The sequence below is a fragment of the Meriones unguiculatus genome, chromosome 20 (assembly GCF_030254825.1).
Source record: "Meriones unguiculatus strain TT.TT164.6M chromosome 20, Bangor_MerUng_6.1, whole genome shotgun sequence".
In the NCBI taxonomy this organism is placed as follows: domain Eukaryota; kingdom Metazoa; phylum Chordata; class Mammalia; order Rodentia; family Muridae; genus Meriones; species Meriones unguiculatus.
This window is the reverse complement of record NC_083367.1, coordinates 27,169,861-27,193,663: the sequence shown is the minus strand read 5'-3', so window position 1 is coordinate 27,193,663 and position 23,803 is coordinate 27,169,861. Positions and strand designations below refer to the sequence as shown.

At 39.2% G+C, this 23,803-nt stretch overlaps 1 protein-coding gene across 1 annotated transcript in view; it reads left to right on the top strand.

Annotated features, from left to right (window-relative positions):
* The window catches only part of Lama2 (laminin subunit alpha 2), a 591,463-nt gene that overhangs the window by 531,080 nt on the left and 36,580 nt on the right, over positions 1 to 23,803 (top strand). Inside the window, exons 48-51 of the mRNA XM_060373445.1 lie at positions 3,541 to 3,665; positions 9,650 to 9,812; positions 10,528 to 10,672; positions 19,221 to 19,359. Of these exons, the coding sequence (XP_060229428.1) occupies positions 3,541 to 3,665; positions 9,650 to 9,812; positions 10,528 to 10,672; positions 19,221 to 19,359 (572 nt within the window). The remainder of the gene's footprint in view (positions 1 to 3,540; positions 3,666 to 9,649; positions 9,813 to 10,527; positions 10,673 to 19,220; positions 19,360 to 23,803) is intronic.

The following is a 23,803-nucleotide window of genomic DNA, read 5'->3' as shown; positions in this document are numbered from 1 at the left end:
AATGATGATGATGATGATACAGTTATCACTACAGATAAAAAGAACAGATAAACAAAGGAAATCTGTAGAAAACTTTAAGAAATTACTTGGATTACAAGAGTTCCGAGGTTCTTGACAGCCAAACTATAAACCAAAAGCTACAAACATGCGCCCAACATATATACTGCTTTAAAATTCGGACTGATACTCCAACCAAGGACAATTCATAGAGATAACCTAGAACACCTGCACAGATGTAGCCCATGGCAGTTCAGTGTCCAAGTGGGTTCCATAGTAATGGGAACAGGGGCTGTCTCTGACATGAACTGATTGGCCTTTTCTTTGATCAATTCCCCCTTAGGGGGGAGCAGCTTTAAAGGCCACAAAGGAAGACAATGCAGCCACTCCTGATGAGGCCTGATAGACTAGGATCAGAAGGAAGGAGAGGAAGACCTCCCCTATCAGTGGACTTGGGGAGGAGCATGCATGGAGAAGGGAGAGAGAGGGTAGGATTGGGAGGGGAAGAGAGAGGGCACTATAGGGGGGGATACAAAGTGAATAAATTATAATTAATAAAAATGAGAATAAAAAATATTAAAAAATTCAAACGAGCAGGAAGATTTCTAAAGTTTGGCATCTCGGGATGCAGGCAGATTTTAAAAAGCAAGTACAAGCCACAGCAGAATGGGCCATCTCTAGTCAACTGAGAGGCCCAGCTGTTGACAGATTTCCGAGGACCTGTCTCACTAACATGTGTGGCCCTTGTACCCAGTTCCTCTGCCTGGGCTCAGTGCTGGGAAGAGATTCATGTTGTTATGTTAGAACTAAAGCTATGATCAGAACACTTCAACTGCTCATGAATATCTCAATCTACTCTTTTTTTTTTTTTTTCTTCCAGATAATTCAGAATAAAGGCAGGCTCACATATCCATTGCTCTTCTGGTTGCTGTGAGCAAATAGGTGACAAAAACAAATTAAACAAATTAAGAAGGGTTGATTTTGGCTGATGGTCTGAGGGGACGGCCATCATGGAGGGGAGAAGAAGCTGTGGCAGCAGAAATGGGAGGTAGTTTCTCACACTAATTCACAGGCAGGAAGCAAAAGGAGGAAGATGCTGGTGCTCAGTTTGCATTCTTCTTTCTGTTCAGTCCAGGACCACACTTGTCCTAGTTCGCTTTCTGATGCTGTGACAATGGCCATAATTAACAGTCACTTGGGAAAGAAAGGGCTTATTGAGATTACCTGTCATAGTCTGTCACTGGGGGAAGCTAAGGCAGAAACTCAAGCAAGACAGGAACCTGAAAATAGAAACTGAAGCAGAGGCCATGGAGGATTGCTGCTTACTGCCTTGTTCCCCAGAATTTGTTCAGCCTGTTTTCTTGTACAACCCAGGAGGACCACCTGCCCTGCAGTGACACAACTTCAGTGAGCTGGGACTTCTCAAATCAATCATTAGTCAAGAAAATGCCTTACAGGCAATCTGATGAAGGCATAAACCGGGATTCCTTTTCTCAGATAGCTCTAGCTTATGTCAAGTTGACAGGAACCTAACCTGGACACCAGTCAATTAGATGGCACCATCCTAAAAATACCCTCGTTGGAGGCCATAATACCCTGAACCTGCTCTATCTCATCTCTAAGTATCCTCAAACACACTCAGAAGTGTTTTTCTATGGTGGTCCTAAATGCTATTGACAGTAAAGGCAACTGTCTTAGTTAGGGTTTCTATTGCTCAGACAAAACACCGTGACCATAAAGCAGGTTGGGGAGGAAAGGGATTATTTGGCTTATACTTCCACACTGCTATTCACAATTGAAAAAAGTCAGGACAGAAACTCAAGCAGGGCTGGATCCTGGAGGCAGGAGCTGATGCAGAGGCCATGGAGGTGTGCTGATTCCTGTCTTGCTCCCCATGGCTTGCTCAGCCTGCTTTCTTGTAGAGCCCAGGATGGCAGCACACACCATGGCTTGAGCCCTTCCCCATTGATCACTAATTGAGAAAATGCCTATAACTGGATCTCATGGAGGCATTTCCTCAAATGAGGCTTCTACCTCTCTGATGACTCCAACTTGTGTCAAGTTGACACGCAAAAGCAGCCAGTCCAGCAACCACCACAACTAGGCTAGGCACAGTACAGGTACAGGCAGCCAAATATGCCACTTATTTATAGTAAGTTGTGGTTGAAACAAAAAGTGTTTAAACAAGGTTCTCTAGCTTGCATCTGGTCTTTAACCTCCTTTGTGACTGTAGTGTTCACCAAGCAGACGACCTGTCTCTACGACAGTGACATCAGACTTGACAGTCAACAGATAATTATGTGGAAGCTCTCTTAGATTCCACGCCCTGTGCTGGGATAGCAGCAAACAAAACCTGCCTGGGTGTATGTAGTCCTCTCCTGCAAAGTTGCTGTCTTTCTCCTCATTCCCTTGACCTGGAGGCCACCTGGCAGGGAATGGAACCTTAGATAAGTGGTTCTCATCCTGTGGATTGTGGCCCCTTTGGATTGCGGGTCAAACAAACTTTTCACAGAGGGCTAAGACCATCACAAAACACAGATATTTACATTACAGTTCATAATGGCAGCCAAATTACAGTTATGAAGTAGCAACAAAAATTTTGTGATTGGCGGTCACCACATGAGGAACTGAATTAAAGGGTAGAAGCTTTAGGTTGATTGAGAAACACTGCCTTAGATGAACACTGTTGCAGCTTAATTTATTCATGTGTTCTCCCATTCATCATTTAGACCTCTGTGTGAACTCTCTCATGACCTCAAGGGAGAAAACATCCTAGTATGTTATGGGTCAGATTTGCCCAACATAAACAGTATCCATGGACTAATTCTTAACACACACTTGTCTGTACAGGGCATTGGATTTAGGACCAGAAATAATCTAATTCTCACAATAATCCCATGTCATAGGCATCTACAAAGTAGCTCAATGGCTAGCTGGTTACAAGCTGGAAGTCATTTATTTTTTTGCCACAAGTTAACATGGGATTTCCATGTGCAGATTCAACAAATGAAGAATGAAAAATATTTGGACAATAAAATTGCTCCGGCATTGAAAATATACAGATGTTTATCTTGCCTTTTTTTTAATAAATAATATAGTATGACAGCTAATTACACAGAATTTATATTATATTGCTTTAGGTTTATTATGTCATCTAGGGATCATTTGAAGACTATGGGATGATGTAAGTATGAAATATATAAATACTACATCATTTTAAGTAAGAAACTTGAGAATCTAAGGCCTGTACATTGCAGAGAGGTTTTTAGCAAATCACTAGAAGACATGAAAGGAAATTGCCTTTACTAATGGAGATAATACATGTAAATGGAGTTTCATTTTAGGTAGTGTATAAAAGATAACCAGGAGCCACTGATGAAATATTTGAGCTTTTTCATTTTTGACCTATCCTGTAGTAGCTGTGAGGGCATAATATGGCCATAAGAAGATTGGAACACAAAACAGATAAGAGCTATTCTACCTTCGGCTGCTAATAATTCATAAACTCCTTAACTCTAACAAATTCCCCATGTCTCTCTGCAGAAGGCTGATGCCGTGCGCGTGGTCACATTCACTGGCTGCATGGGAGAAACATACTTTGACAACAAACCTATAGGTCTGTGGAACTTCCGAGAGAAAGAGGGTGACTGCAAAGGATGCACCGTCAGGTGAGTTGAGATGAGAAGGTCTGCTCTGTGCATCACATGATTTGCATTTTACTCTGTATCCATCTGTCCCAAGGTAGAGCAGGTTTGGTTGTGCTTACGGTGTATTTACCAAAATCCCTGCCCAACCTGTGCAGGCATTTCCCAAGGACCTTGAAAGTGTCCTTAAACACATTTAATGGTCATGTGTTTTGTTTTCTTTTGTTTTGTTTTTTATAAAATCTGCACAGATGAAGATTTGAATCATAGTCAGTTAAGACTAGTCTCTTCCTCTGCTAATGTCTCTTCATGGCCAGGGGAATTTGCTTATCTATTAATGACCTCTAGTAAAAATTATTATTTTATAAGGGGAGAACTCCCCAAACTGATTAAACATACATATAGAAACCTAGCTTAGTTTACTTTTCCTGTAGGACCTTTCAAATTGACATGTGAGGGCCTGCAAGTTCTTACAGGCATGATCAGAAGACGCTGAGATGCTGCTTAGGGTAGGAGGGATAATGACTTCCCAGTCAGTCCAGAAAGATGTACCATATTACACATCAACAAAAGTAAGAAGGAGTCCAGAACAAACAGGATTTTAATATATATCCAGCATACATTGCAATGTAGGAAATAAGAGAATCTTATATAAACCTGAGTAGAGAGTATAAAAATAATAAACTGAAAGTAGGGAATTTCTCAACATAAATACATAATCATTAATCATTTGATTAAAAATAATTTAAGTGTTGTAAAACTCTAAAGTATATATTAAATACCTGGAGAATTAATGTGATATACACAAGAATTCAGAAGTGGTAAGGAGTTTGTTTTTCAATTCTAATTTAATGAGCGTATGGGCATTTCAAAATCCCAAACCCAATTAACACAGCAGAGAACATTTTGAATTTTCTTCTGAATATCTCTACAGTACCATACAGGAATAAACTCCAAAACATCTCTGAAAGTCTTGATGACCAAGCCCTTCTAGTATCACAAACCTATCAACATAGCAGCAAGACAGTCTGACATATTTAAGATGGTTTTATCCAGAACAGATTAACACAGAATATGAAAAACTGTCTATTGAACTCTTTCAGTTCAACCAAAACCATGAGATATAATGCCAGGTTTGAAGGCAAACCCAGCACTAAGAACACAGAGGTAGGAAAATCATAAATTCAACACCAGCCTGAGACACGTGAGGTCCAGACTCATGCTAAATGTTTTCTTTTTAGTTTTCTAACTGGAATTTTTAGAAGGTTATTAACACGTGCAGTGAAAGGAAATCTCAAAGAACTATCCAACCACTTGATATTTGTAGTATGATATTGTTATCTATAAATGTGTCGCTTCATAGTCATAGCTGCCTTGGAATACATGGATTTCATGTACTCCATAATCAGGCTGAACACGCCTGATTACTATCAAATATCAAATTCTCAGCTGTGTAAAAAAATGTCCATATGTAGTGGGTTATCTACGGCCTTCACACCTCCAACCTTCTGATACTAAAAAGAATTCAGTTCAATCTCACTCATCAAAAGACCCATCACCAGGAAAAGGAGAAAAAGTTAATAAAATAGTTAAGATATAAAGCACAATGAAAAAAAAATCCCTTTGAAGGGGTATACAGTTTAACTTTGGATATCTGCTTTATGGAGAAGGTAGCCTCTGCGATGAGCCTCAATGATGTGTGAAAGTCCAATAAAAATGTTTGCCAAGTGGATTGTGAAGAGCTGAGACAGAGTTGGTGTTCACAGCCCAGTTCTCTACCATGATACATTTTGACGACAGCCCTCCCCTTTGCAGTATTGACCCTCCTATTTTAGTTGGACTTATATTGTTGATGATAAAGTAGCATAATTAAAAGCAACTTGGGGGACCATCTAATGCCTTTTCAGACCTAGAACCTCTAGAGCCCCATACAGATGTAGCCCATGGCAGCTCAGTCTCCAAGTGGGTTCCCTAGTAATGAGAACAGGGACTGTCTCTGACAGGAACTCAGTAGCAGGCTCTTTGATCACTTCCCCATGGGGGGTGCAGCCTTACCAGGCTACAGAGGAAGACAATGCAGCCAGTCCTGATGAGACCTGATAGGCTAGGGTGAGATGGAAGGAGAAGAGGATCTCTCCTAGCAGTGGAGCCGGGGAGGGACATGAGCGATTAGGGGGAGATGAGGGAGGGGGCTACAGGTGGGATACAAAGTGAATAAACTATAATTAATATAAAAAATAAATTATTTAAAAAAAAAAGCAACTTGGCTACCATGGGCTACATCTGAGCAGGGGTTTTAGGTTATATCCAGGCAAGGTCCTTGGTTGGAGAAACAGTCTCAAAGAAGACTCCTGTATCCTGATATATTTGGTCCTTGTGGAGCTCCTGTCCCCTCTAGGTCATACTAACTCCGCCTTTTTTCAAATGATTCCCTGCACTCTGCCGAAGGCTTGGCATCAGCATCCGCATTGATACACTGCCAGGTGGAGTCTTTCTGATGCCCTCTGCGGTAGGCTCCTGTCCTGTTACTTGTTTTCTCCTACTCCAGTAATGGGGGCAAGGATTATTTCTGACATGAACTCAATGACTGGCTCATTGAGCTTTCCCTCCCCCTGAGGGAGGAGCAGCCTTGCTAAACCACATATAAGGAAATTACAGCCAGTCCTGAAGATAAGCTAGGATCAGATGGAAGGGGAGGAGGACCTTCCCTATCAGTGAACTTGGAAGGGGGCAGGGAGGAGAAGAGGGAAGAAGGGTGGGATTGGGAGGGAAAAAGGAAGGGGGCTACGGCTGGGAAACAAGTGAATGGCCTGTGATTAAAATAAAAATAATAATAAAAAAATAAATAAATTTCAAGTATTTAGCAAAAAAATAAAAAAAAACAACTTGGGGAAGAAAGTGTTTATCGCAGTTTATAGTTTCACAGGACAGTGCAGGGCAGGGGCTCTTGCAGGGTAGGAAGCCAGAGGTAGGAACTGAAGCAGAAGCCACAGAAGAACACTACTTCCTGGTTTGCTCCCTGTGGCTTCCTCAGCATGTTTTCTGGTGAGACCCAGGATGACCTGCCCAGGAGAGGAAGAGTTCACAATGGACTGGGCGCTCCCACATCAACCATTAACCAAGGAAACACCTTATAATCTTGTTCTCAGAAACTCTCAGTTGATACTTCTTCCCAAATGACTCCAGCTAATGTCAAGGACAAAAACCTAACCAGGCCACCATAGTTATGCTGCCTGCTTCCAAATTACTCCCCGCTTTTCTTTAATGACTGAGGACATTTCACTGTAGATGTAGAATGATAAACTAGACAGAGGCATCTGGAAGGGTCCAGATGGAACCAGGGAGCAGAGTGAACTGGACCATGAGAGCAGGGGATATGGAGAATGAGAGAGGAAGAGAAGAGATAGGGAGCAAAGGGCATATGGGAACTGAGAGAGAGGAGCCAAGAGCATCTTTTCTTTTTAAAGTAAAGTTCTCCGTTTATAGAAATAATTCTATATTTGAGGATTTCTTAAAGTATCTTTTTGCCTTATTTTAATTAGGGTTGCTGCTGTTATTTTATGTGGTTTGATTCTATCGTTGCAGAAGTTTTAAGTGGTCATCTCCAGCACTGTTTACCCTTGTGACCTTATATTTGTAACCACAATATTTATAGAACTCTGTGTATTGGCATTTTTGTTTTCTTTTGAGAAAGCTTTGTCACAATTTTACATAAAGACCCAATCATTCAATTCAAATGACAAAACTGACTTTATGGGAAAGATAAAAGATAAGTCTCTCAAAGGTAGGCTGGAAACTTTCCATAGAGACCTGAGAACATCGTTTTTAGAAAGCTTCACTTTTAGGTAAGTAATATTAAGTGTGTGGCTGTTGTAATACTTAGAATAATAGTGAAGAAATAACTCATTTTTTTAAATATAAAAAGTCACATTAGGATAAAAATACAAAAATCTTCTAGAAATGAAATCCATTTAATTGAAAATTAAAATTACAATGAAATGTAATTCTGCACTGACTTGACCAGACACTCAGCTGTAGCACAGAAATAAAAGGTAAAATAAGGTACTGTGTGTTTATTCTGTATAAAAGGGTTATTACATTTCCTTTGAAAGTATGAATAAAATGGACAGGGACATCTAATAGAGTTTTACATGTTGGAATGTTATAGTATATACTTAAACGAACTAACTTTTCTCACCCCAACGTTACTCATTCAAAGCCGGCATCCCCTTTGACTAACATCGGTGATGAGTCGAGTGAAGGTGGCTGGCTGTTCTGCACCCATGTGTTTGCCCACTTCCAGCCTAAAGCTCTTTCCCGTAAGCTGTCTTTTGCCTGAGTGAGCTAACGTCATTGGTGCGGGAGTTGGTTGGGACGTGAGATATCTGAGAGTGACTGAAACTTTCATGTCACCCTTGGAAAATTCCAACATGAATCAGTAAACGGCTTTTGTGAGATCCCACTGCAGTTCCCGGGGTATGTGCTAGCTAATCCACATGCAGAAGAAGATAAAATTGGGACGCAAGAAATTATTGCAGTGAGGTTTTGTTACTTGGGTAACGTTAAAGGTGTCAGTAAGTAGCAATGTCTGCGGACGAAGCACAGAGAAAGGAGATAAGAAGGGCTCCTACAGCCCTTTTCTGTGATGTTCTTGGTACCTCAGTAGGACGCTATGCAAAGCTCTGGTAAGTGAGAACTGCCATGTAGGGACATGTAGGGAGTCTCTTACAACGTCCTCTTATTTTTAGTGTGGTGCTCCAGAAGTTACTGTGCTATCGTGATGAAAGCCTAAATAAGTTACTCGCTATCTAACAGCCAAGTTACTCACTATCAAGTGCATGATTAATAAGCTAATTTAGTCCCCCAGTTTCAAAGTTAAGAATTTTTATGAACACTGAAAAAGAAAAGCATCCTATACTTAGGGTCTTAATCCTCTCTAACAAGGAACCAAGAGCAAGCCAACTTGTACAAGTGTGAAACAGCTCTTCCAAAACCGCACACTCAGTTTTACGCTCCATAATTTTTATCTCATTAGCCAGGATTTCATGAAAATAACATTTTAAGGCAATTATCTTATGACAAAACCACCACATCTCTCATTAGCCCCTCTACCCTCAAAACAATACGATACCCCAATTTCAAAGCTTACATGAAGACTAATAAGCAGCTAGTGAAAGTTTTAAAACTCTTCCCACAATCAGACTTGTTCTAAAAGAACAGGTTTGAATGCACAACTGATACATAAATGATCAGCTGTGTGGGTGGGTCAGTAGCTGGGTAGATGGCTGTATTGTTAAATATTTAAATATCCAGATACATAGATAGATGAGATAAACTTACATCTGAACAACAAATACTTTCAAGTGTTGTGTTTATAAGATTTATCTTAATCTTCATTATTAAACAAATGTTGAACATATATTCTCTATGAATCATTTTGCTATATGAAAGTGTCCTTCATCCTACAAATGTTTATTGCAATCAATTGGGCTAGGGCTAGCATAGACCCTGCTATAGGTAAGGGCCCATAACTTCTGGACAATCTCTCAGAGTCATACACTAATGACAAACACAAACTAAAAAGGACAAAGTGAAATACAGGCATCTTTTATTGCCTGAATTTAACTTGTCAAAGGAAGTGTGTTCGATAGTGATCATTTTGAGATGGGGGTCTCTATTCTACTGTCCTATGTAGATGGGAAGTGGCATAATAGATTGAGTCCGTCTCAAATTCTAGCCGTGTACACAAATATTACTAAGAAGTATTTAAATATGATTTAATACTCTACTTAAATGATTGCCTAAGAATACTTATGAAAGTCTAGTTAAGGGATTATGGTTTGGGGTCTAAGGTTGTGGCCAGTGGAGGTAGGAGCAGGAAGGATACCTGGCATGTTTGAGATAGTTTCAGTACTGCAATAGCTTGCCATCCAATCCAGGGAACAGTCTAATTCATTGAAGGATGACAAACAAAATGGATCTAACTGGTGTGAAACATCTCTTTTCAGCCCGCAAGTGGAAGACAGTGAGGGGACTATTCAGTTCGATGGAGAAGGTTATGCATTGGTGAGCCGGCCCATCCGCTGGTACCCCAACATCTCCACAGTCATGTTCAAGTTCCGGACATTTTCATCAAGTGCTCTACTGATGTATCTTGCTACACGAGACCTGGTAAGATGGAGAATGGGAAATGTATTTGCTTCTCTTTTTGAAGGATACCGATATAATTATTAGTTATTGATAAAGTTATCAGTTAAACCTAAAGGGAGTTGATAATGGCTGTGCGGTAGCAAAGAATGATATGGCAAGTGCTTATGTATTTTCAGTGATGATTTAATCATAATACAATTTAGTTTTTATTTTTTTTCTCTGCAGTATCACACCCTGGATAACTCTTTATAAGAATTATCCTGTGATAATTTATTTGCCCAGGATAGAATTATATAGCAACAAATCTAGCTTCCGTTCCTTATTTGGGAATCCTAAGCTGAAAGTTATTTCCAAATACTCCTTTGCCTCATTTTTCTCAGATTGATCTTTCTTTAGTAAATTCTTTTAGGGATCTTGCCATTTTGTTTGCTCAATACATTTTCAAAAGAACCCACTTTGCACCACCATCGTGAGGGAATATGTCCCAGGAATTTGATTGTGGCCATCTGCACTGTAACATCACACTCACAAGCAAAAAAAAAAAAAAAAAAAAAAAAAAAAAAAAAAAAAAATTTACAGTGAGTAACACTAGTTCTATTTCAGAAATGTACTTCTGTCACAAAGTGACACATGCAGCAATCTAGCCATAAGGCCCTTTTATAAACCCCGTAAAGAATGAGTACCCATATATTTCTCTGTGTATCTCATCACTGGTGTATTTTTTCTCTATTAATAGAAAGATTTCATGAGTGTAGAGCTCAGTGACGGACACATAAAAGTCAGCTATGATCTAGGTTCAGGAATGGCTTCCGTTGTCAGCAATCAAAACCATAATGACGGGAAATGGAAATCATTCACCCTGTCAAGGATTCAGAAACAAGGTGAGTTTTTAAAAGTAAGAATGCAGCGTGGGCCTTAATCATGCCATCCAAAGCACCCGTGAACCTAATCAGGAGAAGGGCCTTGCCTGTAATTTCAGCTACTTGCAAGTTCTGTGAAAAATTGATACAGTCATTTCTTTGGCTTACGTTATAGGTGGTTTGGATTAGACAAGACTGATTGAAGAGCCAAATGGTTCTCTGTCATTTTCTTTTTTGAAACTGAGAGCTTAATTTGAAAGCATAAAAGTGTCTTACAACTTGTGAAATTATATCCTATAACAGGTTTGGAAATGGCTTTTCCATTTTGTGTGCTTTTCTATTTTGTTGAGATGTTTCCTTCAGTTTAGGATCTGTAGGGTGGTATGACTCAACTATCAGTTCCTTGCTCTTCAAAAATTAAAAAAAAGAAAAAAACTGTAAGCATATTCCAGTAATTTACTAAGTAGTAACGACATGACATTTGTTATGGTTCTGAAACTTTTCATAACTGATCATTATTTCAACTGAGTATTTTGATGTGTTGTTAGAGAATGGGAACTGTACCCTTAAACTTATGTATGCTGGCAAACATATATATGTATATACATATATATATATCTTACATATATACCTTTATTGTGCATATATATATATATACATATGTATATGTGTGTATATATAGTGCGTTTGTGTGTGTGAGTGATGGCCAATCTTGGTTATCAGCTCAAGACGCTTGAGCAGATGTAACCTCACTTAAAGAACCGCCCCCATCATATGCATCCATTGTGGTACAAGACATGTCTGTGGGGCATTTTCTTCATTGCCAATTAATGTAGAATGGCCCAGCCTACCTCAGATGGTACCGTCCAAGGCAGGTTGGCATGGTCTGCATTAGAAAGGTAGCTAAAGGTCAGCCTGGAAGCCAGCCATTAAGTAACATTCCTCAATGGCTTCTGGTTCAATCTCCAGTCTTGAGTTGCTGCTTTGGCTTTTCTTAATAATAAACTGTAACCTCTAAGTTAAATGAACCCTTTGCTCCTCTAAATTGTTTTTTGGTCAGAGTGTTTTATCACAGCAACAAAAAGCAAATTAAAGAAAGATGGATAATCATAACCAAGATGGAAGGCAATGTCTCTTAATTCTTAGCATGGTGTAATGATGAAGTTATTTGGATAGAATATTGTAATTCTCTTTACTATGACATGACCAATATCTGAAATCCAAATTTTAATACTCATGCAAACAGATATAGATATAATTAATATTTATGACGCCAACATGATATTTTAAGAAAATTTGGATTTAACCCTGTACCACCTTCCCCCAAACTCTGTATTTATTAATTTTTTTTGCCAATCATCTACTAAATACTGTGAAAAAACTAAAGGAAATCTGAAGCAAAGCTTGTCTTCAAGAAATTTATAGTCAGATTATGCAAGAATGGTTAATTGCTGGTAGAGTTGTATATAGTAAGCCAATAGTCTGTCACTGTAAGAGTTTCCATTGCCGTGTCAAAAAACCATGACCAAAAGCAACTTGGGGAAAAAAAAAGGTTTATTTACCTTTCTCTTCCATATCATCACTGAATACACTCAGGACAGGAACTCAAGAAAGGCAGGAACCTAAAGGCAGGAGCTGATGTTAACTGGCTTGCTCTCCCTGGTTTGTTCAGTGTGCGTATAGTAGTCAGGACCACCAGGCCAAGGATGGCACCATTGACAATGGGATGAGCCCTCTCATCTCAATTGCTAATCAAGAAAATGACTTACAGGTTTGTCCACAGCCAAATCTTACAGACTGGAGTTTCTTCCTCTCAGATGATGATAGCTTGTGTCAAGTTGATTTAAAACTAGCTGGCACATAGTCTCAGAAAAAAACTGTTTGCGTGGAAAGGGAGAAATCAGCTCCAGGGATTGTCCCTGAGACACTAGCAAGGGTGGAAGAATGGCCAAGGCAAAAGCACTGCAGAGATTTTAGAGGAAAGTTGCACCTGAAAACAAGAAGCACCACTTTGAAGCACCATCTCCTTGGAGAAACACCTTAGGGAAGTAAAGAGCTAACATCACTCTTCTGCAACCTGACATTCTTCATTCTTTGTCCCCATGTAAGAAAGGCACAATGCCCACAAGCCCTGAGAACTCTGTGTAGTTCAAGAAGGACATTTAATTAGGTGTTTCCACACTTCTTTAATTAAATAAACCCTTCCACTACTGCAGGAGCAATGTTCTGCCAGACACGTGTTTGCAATCACACTAATAGGTATCAGCAATTGTGTACGATAAGAGGATGAATGATGTTAGAAAATTACCGGATGATGCATAGATCAGGGTGAGTCTGGCCGACCCTGGTGAGATAACAAGATGACTTTAGCGGTAGGTGAATGTAACTCTTCACCAAGGCTGTGGTATTATTGGATCTGGGCTTCTTTCAGAGTATCTTGGTCAGTGTCTTTGTGACCATTTTTGTTGCTCTTGAGATCTTCAAAGAGCCAGTAAACAGGATAAAATTAAAGTCAGTAATGAGAATGGAGAGGGGAGAATGGCATTAAAAAATATCAAATATCTTATACTCTATAAACACAGAGGAACAAAATTCGAAAGAATCCTTTTTTCTTAGATAACAAGATCAGTGCTATTGAAGGATTTGTTAAACTTGAGAGAAAACAACAGCATTTTAGGGCTTTGTGTTTTTTTTCTTCTTTTGAAAAAGCATCAGTTCTATTTGAGGTAAATTGTATGCAAGATACCTTTAGCACCTTCAGTGACCTAGGAGACTGTGTATGTGGCAGGCAATTTGATTACACAGTAAACTCTAGTCATGGCTACATAAAACCTTGTCTCAAAGAAAAAGGAAGAGTAATATTTTATCATAGCGCATAGTATGTCTGCAGGAAATAAGAGCAATAGAATTCATCATCAATGGAAATATGGAAGCCATAAATGGTCCTTGAAAAGTATGGTAGCAGAGTAGTCACAGTGAAGGCTAGAAGAGGCTCCTTAGGGTGCAAAGGATTATGAGAAAGCAGGCACTGTGGCAATGAACTGATTCCAAAAAAAAAGTTTGTCTCAGAAGTTCAAGGGAGAAGGGAACAAAGGGCAATAGCTAGCAACCCTGAGTGTGGAGTTGGAGGGGCAAGTTTCTGGAACTGAGAGAACATTCTAGTGGTCTCCATTGTTTTCTAGCATGTTGTAAATACTTGGTATGCTTTTTTGTTTGTTTGTTTTGTGAAAGGGTGATTCTTCAGCATAGTGGTAGGCTATGAAGAATGTGCCAGAAGAAAGGAAGCCAGTGATCAAAGATAGGAGTGGTCAGTGATACAGCAGGAATCCAAACTATGGCAGGACCCAGTCCAAGGCAGGGTAGAGGAAGTGGGACAAGTTAAGCAAGAGGTGTACTCTGGGTGCAGGGGCATTTCAAGGTCATTCTCTTCAGAACATGAGCATAGGAGAAAACAAGAAGTCACAAACTGACAGGTTAGAAGAAAGATTCAATGTGTGCTGTGAGGAAGGTGTAAGAAAGCACAGGTGCCGGGCTAGGCAGGCTAGTGCTACAAACTCTAAAGATGACACTGTGTCAACAGGTAAAATCATGGGGGCAGGATTGATTCAACTTTTTAGGAGTAAAATTTCCATACATTGTCACCTTGGAAATATATCTATTGTAATTCATCTGTCACCTTGTCTTTTTTATTTTGTCCATTGAAACAAGTAATCAAAAAGTCAAATTATAGGACTGTGTCAATGTGAAAGTCATTAAAGCAGTGATCCAGTTTATTGTAGGTCAATCACTGCCTCCAATTGGTGTTTTATATTTTTTTTTTCAGTTTGCACTAAACTTACATTATTACCCGTTTGGGGTCCAGAAACCAGAGGGAACGTTGGCAGTCCTGAAGCTCTAGAGTCTTATGTGCCATTCCTTTTCTGCATTTTGGCCCCCATGCCACTGTTACTAGTATGTCCTCCTTGCTAAGTGTTGTTCTGGATCTGCAGATGGACTGCGGGCTCCCATTCTGATATGGCTTCTGAAGTACCTCCATCTGGTGCACCAAGCAGTCACCCCTCGCTCTTCCTTGAAAGCTTCACAACACGAAGATGCTGCCTTCCCCGCTGTGTCTCCACAGAATCACATTAACTTCCACATATTCCAGTAGTTCAGAAATTGCACCCTCAGATTAGCTTCAGATCGTCTCCTAACTGCATTTGTTTTCTGGTCTGCAGCCACCCACTCCTCAAATCAAATAGTTGCCATTTTTGTTGTAATAAAACTATATAGATGTCTGGTGTTCTACACATTTTTTAATATTATATCTTCTCTGATACTTTTAAAAGATTTTATTATTCTGGCAGGTCAATTAATATGAATTATTTTTTCATAGTAAGGAGAAGAACATGAAAGCCACAATAGAACATTAGGCAATGGTTATAAAATATAATTGGCAAAAGAAAAACCAATAAGACTTATTATATATGCTTAAGAAATGAAATCTCAGTAGAGAAATAAGGTCATAGAACCTGGAGAAGCAATGTTGAAATATTACATGCACAACTGTGAAATAAGAATCATAAGGAAATTTGATGCTAAGAAAATGCAAAAAGGGATGCTGCTCCACAGACACCAGAATGTTTAAAATTTAAAATCCCTGTCACATCAAATGCTGCAAAGATGCAGGTTAGAGGAAACCCGATAGATGGCAAAAGAGAATGGAAGATGGCTCAACACTGGCAGGTGTCCACCGTGTGCAAGTTTACCAGCCCCATGAACCAACCATTCTGCCCCCTCTTGTATGAGAGCATGGATCACAGCAAATCCTTGGTCCAAACCATTCATATCATTTGTGAAACTCAAAAGACAAAACCAAGTTCAGTATCCACATGCATTGTATATTGACATACATAAATTGTTATAAATACATATTCAAGAATACTACTTAATCGCAAAAGTAACAACAAGCTATTAATACACTGCAAATGAATAGATATAAAATATTGAATGGTGTAAGTTAGACAAGAGGAACACATCTTATTGAATTATATGGATAATGCAAACTCATCTATAGACACATAAAACATGGGTGCTATGAGTGTCAAGCTACATCAGGAGTGTAGGGTAGGGAGGCTGAACTGTGAAAACTCATAAGGAAACTTTTAGAGGGATAGACACACTCACTGTCTTGAAGGAGGTAACGGGTCTGTGGGTATATGGATATTTGAAATTTTGTTATGGTATACCTATTAAGATTTGGCAAAGTTTAATATGTCAGCTAGACAACTATACCTCACAAAAGCTATTCTTAAACAACATGATTAGTATGTACGTAGAATAACCATATCAGTGAGGGCCTTAATTTCATTATATATGAATGCTGAGAGGGATGTCTTCAAGTTTAAAAGAATGACTAGTGTAACACTGCCACCAAATAAAATAATTCATGTATGCTTGAGAGTACAAAGTTTCCTCCTTTGGTTCATTATATGGTTAGCATTGAAAGAAAATGCTAATAATGGTGTCTCACCTGTTCAATGTAAATTTTCAAAAAAATTCAGGCCCAGACATATTATCGTATTAGAAATAAGCCTGAATTTACTATGTTGACTAAAACTAAGACAAGAGCAAAGGAAAGCACATTAGGGCAGGTCAATATAGTCCAAGAATTCACGGTATATGGGGACAGCCAAGATGAGTCAGCAGGTAAAGGCACCTGCTAGCAAATCGCCTCTCCTCAGTGTGACCCGCAGAACCAACATGGTCAAAGGAGAGAACTGACTCCTCATTTGTGTGCAACACACTTGTTAAATTAATGCGATTAAAACATTCCTTAAAGATGAAGGGGAAGAGATTGAAAATTAGAGGAAAGAAAATCTAGAGAGGTTGGCACCTTGGAAAGCCAAAGGAAAAAAAAATTCTACAATGAAAGAGATGCTAACAGCATCAAATATTTCAGTAAAACTACGGTGAGGATTCAAGGTGCTCAGGTTTTAAAATGGGGCTAGGGAGGAAAGTCCAGAAGGTTTTGAGATAGGAGGACACCAAGTACTGAGAGAGATGAACCAAGGCTCTAGCAATGTAGGTGATTCTGTGTAATCAGCAATCATATTAGTTGCTTTGCTTCAATTACTGTTTGTAAAACCTCTGCTTGAAACTCAGAATCACTACTTGGGGGTATTCCTCGCTCTCCTTAAGCCTTGAGTAAAACCAACAGCCATAAACAGAAGTGTAGTCCCCAAGTGCACTGAATGGGACCAAAGCTAAAAATAATTTTTTTTTGTTGTTGTTGTTGAATTTAGAGAACAAAAGGATTACCAAGGTAGAAACAAGTGTATAACAACACAGGGATTATTGCAAAATTACATACAAAGCCCCCATGCTGTGTTTATTGTGTAATAACACTCCTTTTACCCTGGATACTCATAACATTGATGGCTGGATCCATCAAATCTAAATTTGTGTGTGGGTAGATACTTTTTATATTCAAAAAATGATGACAAGCGTAACATTTCCTACCCAAACCTTCTTCATTATTGGCACTCTTAAAGGCTGTAGGAAAGCCCTCCTCTAAAAGAAGTAAAAGTATGTCAGCCTACATCTTCATCAGTGTTAGTTCTGGGGCTAGTGAGTTTCTCTTGAATTATGTTGATGCTCTTGGATTCTGGGAATGGCTTCTAAAACTGCACATATCCACATAGGACAGTATGTCCTATCACTGGCTTGCTGGTGACAGAGGCTGAATCCTATTTCATGAACACCATTAAAATATCCCCCAGGTCTGCAGAGGGACAGGCTTCATAGTCCAGTGAACAGCACCATATAAAACCTTCTTGTGATCTGGATTTTAAAAAAATAAATATGTATGAAAGCTTTAAAAAAAACAGTTCCATAAATCTATTTTCTTTAACTTCCTGTTTGGTCTAAGAGGCATGTGTATAGAGAGCTAATTGTATGTGTAAAGGTAATTAAATATATGAATAAATTAATTAAAGTTTTGAATATTGATTTGTTAAATATATCTTAATGGGACAATCATTCCTTTATGGTAGTTTTTATTTTATTTGGTTTGGCTTCCGATTTTTTTTGACAAAAGTGGACCTTTTTTGCACAGTATAGTGGTGCACACCTTTAATTCCATCACTTAGGAGGTAGATCCCTGGGAGGACAAGGCCAGGCTGGTCTGAAGAGTGAGTTCCGGGCCACTTAGGGCTATACAGCAATAGCCTGTTTCCACAAAAAAGAGACAGGGAGAGAAAGAAAGAGAGAGTTTAGGGTTGGAGGCTTGGGTTATTTGATTTTGGTCATTTTTACGGGTTGATGGTATTTGATTTAATTGAAGATAGATTTTTGAGGGACAGTAGCACTGTAGACCACAGTAGAAGTTTGGAGTTTGTTGCTTTTTTGTTTTCCAAATAACCTCAATTCTAAATGATGATGAACACAGACACTTTAATAATTTTTCATGCTCAAACAAATTTGAGTAGTCCCTCAGCCGGCCCCTGTGCTGGAGCACTGCAGAGTCCGTTGGCATGCTGAACAGTCTGGGCAGTCAAGCATGAAGATATATGTTCAACACTGAGTCAGTGTGTGTCACATGTGTTTGAACCAGGAACACAGAAGAAATAAATGTTGCAAACAGTGAACATTTAGAGATTCCCTTATAGCTAATTGTTCAAATACACACTTCCAAACCCACATTAATGCCAGTCTTCCACCAGGCAAAGATCCAAAAGCAAAACCTGTCAGATTAATAAGCCGATGCCTCAGTATACATCAAGGGACCAAAACATGAAATACTTGAAGGTTAGGTCTACGTATGTAGCATGCTTCCTGAGGAAGCACATAATTCCAAAAGAACCTAGCCTGACCCTCAGAAATGAGTGAAGAAAATGAATAATATAAAGAATTCCCATTTGCTTTCTAAACAATGCAGTCTCAGTAGAGATGTGACATCTTTTTCCTTCTCTATGTCTGTGCTCTAATCCTCTCCACATTAAAAAAAATCCTCTGAGATTGAAGAGAAAAGCAAAAAGGCGTACATCACTCTCAACACCACTACCACCCCCAAGTCTAAAATGTGTTTTACAGTAGATGTGGATCTCACCACCTCATGGGACCAGTTATCTACATCTGTATGCTATGATTTCATACAAGTAACAGTTTGCAAATGAAGAGAAACCTCAGTACTTATGAGGATGCTGAAATTCACAAGGAGAGGCAAAGAGCAGAAACATTCTAATTATCCAGTTTCTCGTTAGATACTTGTGCTAACACAATACTAATTCCCTTTAGTATAAGAAGCGATATCAAGTGCTTTGTTGATAGCCATCTAAACTTCTCTCTTTGGTCTCCACTGATCTGCCTTCACTGAAGCCATTACTTGCACGCTCTGATGTGGATGCTCCAATCATGTACTGTTTTGAGGCTATGGTTATACATTGATGGTTAATGGTGTAATATGCATGCTGAGAGAACACCAATGTCTTTTTGAAATTTAGACTGAATGTATCTCCAGTTGTTAGCAAGAACAAAGCTGTGGTGAACCTTGTGCTAATTAAATGGAATATTCCTATCTCTGTTATAGCCAACATATCAATCGTAGACATTGATACTAACCAGGAGGAGAATGTAGCCACGACATCTTCTGGAAACAACTTTGGTCTTGACTTGAAAGCAGATGACAAAATATATTTTGGTGGCCTCCCAACTCTAAGAAACTTGAGGTAAACCTAGTGTATATTTAAAGTGAAAGTTTTAATTAAATGGCCATTGTGCCACTAGAGTTGTGAAGTTTAATTACAATAGCAATGCTGTATAACCTTTGCTACAGAAAGGACTAATCAAAAAAATCATGTTGCATGTAAGAACAACACCAGGATTTAGAAACTGGGGATTAATTTGACATCTTTATTGAAGAGATAAATTGGAATTGCTATTTCTCTTATATACACCTGCTGAAAAGAATTATGAGAGTAATTAAAGGCGGAAGCTGAAGCTGAATGTGGGTCTTGCAACTGCTGTTCTCCGTGCACAGTCACCAGAGAGAATGGCATTTGACATTGTGCAGGCTTCTGGAAATTAGTCAGCGTTAGGGACACCGTGAGTGTAATCTATGTTATTGCTAAAGCATTAGCAGCATAATAGCGTAGCGGGGTTTTTCCATCCAATACTAAGTGACGTTCCTTATTCACATGCCTGTTCTAGCATGGTTCAGAAATGTCTCATATGCTCCGCAGCAAGCAGGGCAGGGAGACAGACCTTTAGCTCACACTTCACTTAGTTCAAAACAGGGACTGAGAAGTCAGAAAATACCCCATGCAGCATTTAAATCGTTTGCTGTTTAATATAAAACATGGGAAGCCAACCTCCTGGAGCATCTATTTCTTGCTATACATTTGCTGAATCTGGTTAAAATGGAATCAGCTGATCTGGCTAAACAGTGGGTAGTTATGGCACCCTCAGAGAAGTACCATGATTTGAGGTTTTTGGGTTTTTTGTTGGTGGTTTATAAAGGGTATGGAAGTCCTATAAAGGTGTTTCTACTCTATAAAAATGCTACATCTGGAGAATTCTTAGAATGCTATATTTGGAAATTATAGGGGCCAGTTAACTCCCTAATTCCAATACTGACCAGTGGAACCTTGGGCTCATTTTGTCTGACAGTTTCATATAAACTGAACTTGTTTTTCCCAAAGTCTACTCATGGGCAATTGTCTAATTACCAGTCATGCATAGAGGTATATGGATAAGCTTCATGGTACAGGTCATGTGTGCACATTCACACACACACGTTATTTATTTATTAGTGATGTGATTATGAAGCATCAACTTATAAAAATGACCAAGGTGATTTGAATAGTGATGCCGTTATCACTCAGTAATTCCTTTGCTAAACATGCATTCAACACATGATTGCTGAATGCCTACTGTGTGCCAGGCAGCACTCCAAATGCTTGCGGTCAAGTATCTACTTAAATCCAAGCTTTACCTTGCAAAATCATTGACTATATTCATAATGAACTACATGTAGTAAAATAAGACTACTTAAAAATAGTTCATGTCATGACTTTTAGTATCAGAAAGTGTGTTTGTGAGACACCCACAAACGTGTCATGAATTAACTTCATTGAAAACGGCTTGTATCTCGGGTATATTTTTGGAAGCTGTGTTCTGAATCTTCAGCACTGAAATGCTACTGTCTCCATTCAGCAATTTAAACTATAATACTGCTGTAACCTGGCCCACTATTTCAGGATAATCCTTACATACATGTGTGTGATGGACAAAGAATCCACGCCTTTACCTGTCGTCAGGCTCTCTATATGATGAGGTGGTAAACACAAATTATTTTCACATAAATTGTTGGGCATTCTGAGAGGCAATATTTATAAGCTATTCATAAATACCGTGTTGGTGTGCTTCCCCACATGTCATGCCGACAAAAATAACAACTTTGAATTTATATCCCGAAACAAAAATGTCTAAGAGGTAAAGTTTGGGGAATGGCTGTCTCTGATTTCTAATTTCACCTCCATTGAGGACATTTATCTATTCAGTGTCCCCTATTCAAATATTCCTTTCTATGAGATGGGCTTATGACAAGATTTATTATTGAAGTTTGTTGTTTTGTTAAATGAAAATGCAATTATAAGTAAATTGTTTTTTTTTTTCTCTTCCCATTGGCTTAGTATGAAAGCAAGGTAAAATTTAAATTTATGCATGCCTTCTTCAGTGCATGGCTGGGGAAATGTGGCTTTGTGGGGACAGCAGTCATGCAGCAGCAGATCAACACCAATGCAGTTGCTTCCACAGTAGATTTCATGGCAAATAATGCATACATCCGGAGTCCTCATGCTTCCCCCCACTTACCAAGAGGCTGCTTCTTGCCCACCATCAGTCGGGTTACCACTTCTGTTGTTTCACCAGCCCTAAGGGAATTTCGCTGCTTACTTGTTCAAATACCCACCCGGCACAGGGCATCCTAGTGTCCAAAGGGCAGCTGCTTAGTCAAGCTTCTGGGTATAGTTGAATTCAGTGGAACCATGGTAAGATGGCTTCAGGAACAGAAGCTTAGACTCTGGCCTCACTAGTACTATGCTGTTTGCTCAACAAGCCACCTGTGCTACCAAATGCTTAGCACTACCTTCTTGCTTTTTGCAGGCCTGCAAATATGCATTTATGCAGCCACTGCACCTCTTGTTACAGCTGTTTGTTTATTGTCATATTTAAAAATATCTATGGAGACATTTGAAAAGAACTTCTGCAGATACTACATTTCAAATGAATATTTGAGTTACAAGTGGAGAGATTTAAAGACAGTCTCTCCAGAGCTTTTCAGTAGCTTTTGCATTCTTCCCTGAAGATAGAAATTAGGAAGAATTAGCAGCCTTGTAAGTGGCTGATCAAATCCTGGATATGTGAATGGATGGCTGACCCTGGCCAAAGCCAAAGGTGTTTGGCATTTCAGAGCCTAATTGTGCCAGATTTCTGAACAGGAGATAATGAAGCTGAAATGACCCAGAAAAATGTTGAAAGGAAAGACTGCATTTTAATATCAGAAACTAGAAAACATTGAATGTGGGAAAAATAAAAACAAGTTGCTTTTCTCATTACATAATTCTGAAACTAGTCATGTTCTGTTTGCAGAGATGGGTAAAAGGCAAAGACTGAACATTCAGTGGAAATCCAGATAAATAAAACTCCAGGATACCACCGTGTAGCCTTGGAAGTTTTGTGCATGAGTGGTGAGCCTCAGGAAGGAGACCTGGGGTCACCTTACCTGAGGTCACCTTAGGAAGCAATCACTGTACCATGACTCATCACTGAGACTTTCATAATGTTGAATTTGCTAAATCATTACATTCTGAAAAGGATCTTAGTATTTCTGTGAAACAATAAACTCGGAGTGATTTACTCTATTAACAAAGCTCTCCCCTCACCCCAAATTCTGAAAGAGCTTTCCTCCTCTAAAGGACAGTTGACAAGTAAGAGAGCCCAGAAAATGAAACCCACCATCCCCCCTTTGCTTTGTACATAATGATAAACAAGAGGCCTTCCCTCCAGCTGGCTGAGTTTTTCATAATTACTGAGTGAAGGAATGGAAGGAGAAGACCTTGGGAACCAGAGAAAATAATGAAGGGAAATAAAGAAGTTCCAGAAAAGCAAGGATGGAGGTGGAGAACAGAACAGATACTTGACAAAAAATAAATCATCTGGTACAGACTGCCAGGGTCTAATTTTCTTTCCCACCTGTTTTTCCTTGTGCCATGTGTTTTTTTATAAAGATGAAAACGAGAAACTTGGCATCAAGGGATGATGAGAGGAGAATTAATCATTAGCCTATCAAGTGCAATGTTGGTGTCAATTGGACACTTTCCAGATGCTCATTAACACTACATAATGAAAAATTACAATTTTTACCCTTATAGTTCAACACTGTTCAGTGTAGTAGCCACTGTGGGCATTTAACTTTAAAATATACGCTAGAACAAAACTCAGCTTCCCCCTTGTACAACTACACTGCAAGTCCCAATAGCCACAGATGCCTGGGAACTAGAAAACTATGAGCTGGACAGTGTAGAATGGGGCACATCCATCATCACATGGATCTGCTGTCATAGACTCGAGAGCTGTCATCACCATTCACATCCTGTCTGTATGTGTCAACTGGGCAGCCAGATGTGCTGTGCTCAACAGCACACCCAGACTTTGCTCATTGAAATCGGAGGCGCTACTGTCATTGCCGTCATGCCTACTGATTGCATACATGTATGGAGTCCTGGAAGAATCAGACCACTTGATAAGTATCAAATAATAAATCAGAGCTAGAGTCAAGCGCAGAAAATTAATTTCTGTTTAATTTTTAATCTATTGACATGCTTGATGTGTCTTTGGAAGTAGTGAGCAGAAAGCAAGCATTCAAGAGTAGCTTGGGTGTAGAAAACATAAACCGTACTAGAAGAACTGACTATTTTGCATTAGTTTGACTCATTTTGTTATGGCACAGACACACATAAACATACACATATTTACACACACATCTACACGCGCGCACACACACACACAAGCACACACACTTCTCTCTAGAGCTTCTCAAATAAACATCTCCAAATACCCTTCCTAAATTTCAAACAAGACTTTTAAGAGCTCTTCGCAATAATTGAATTA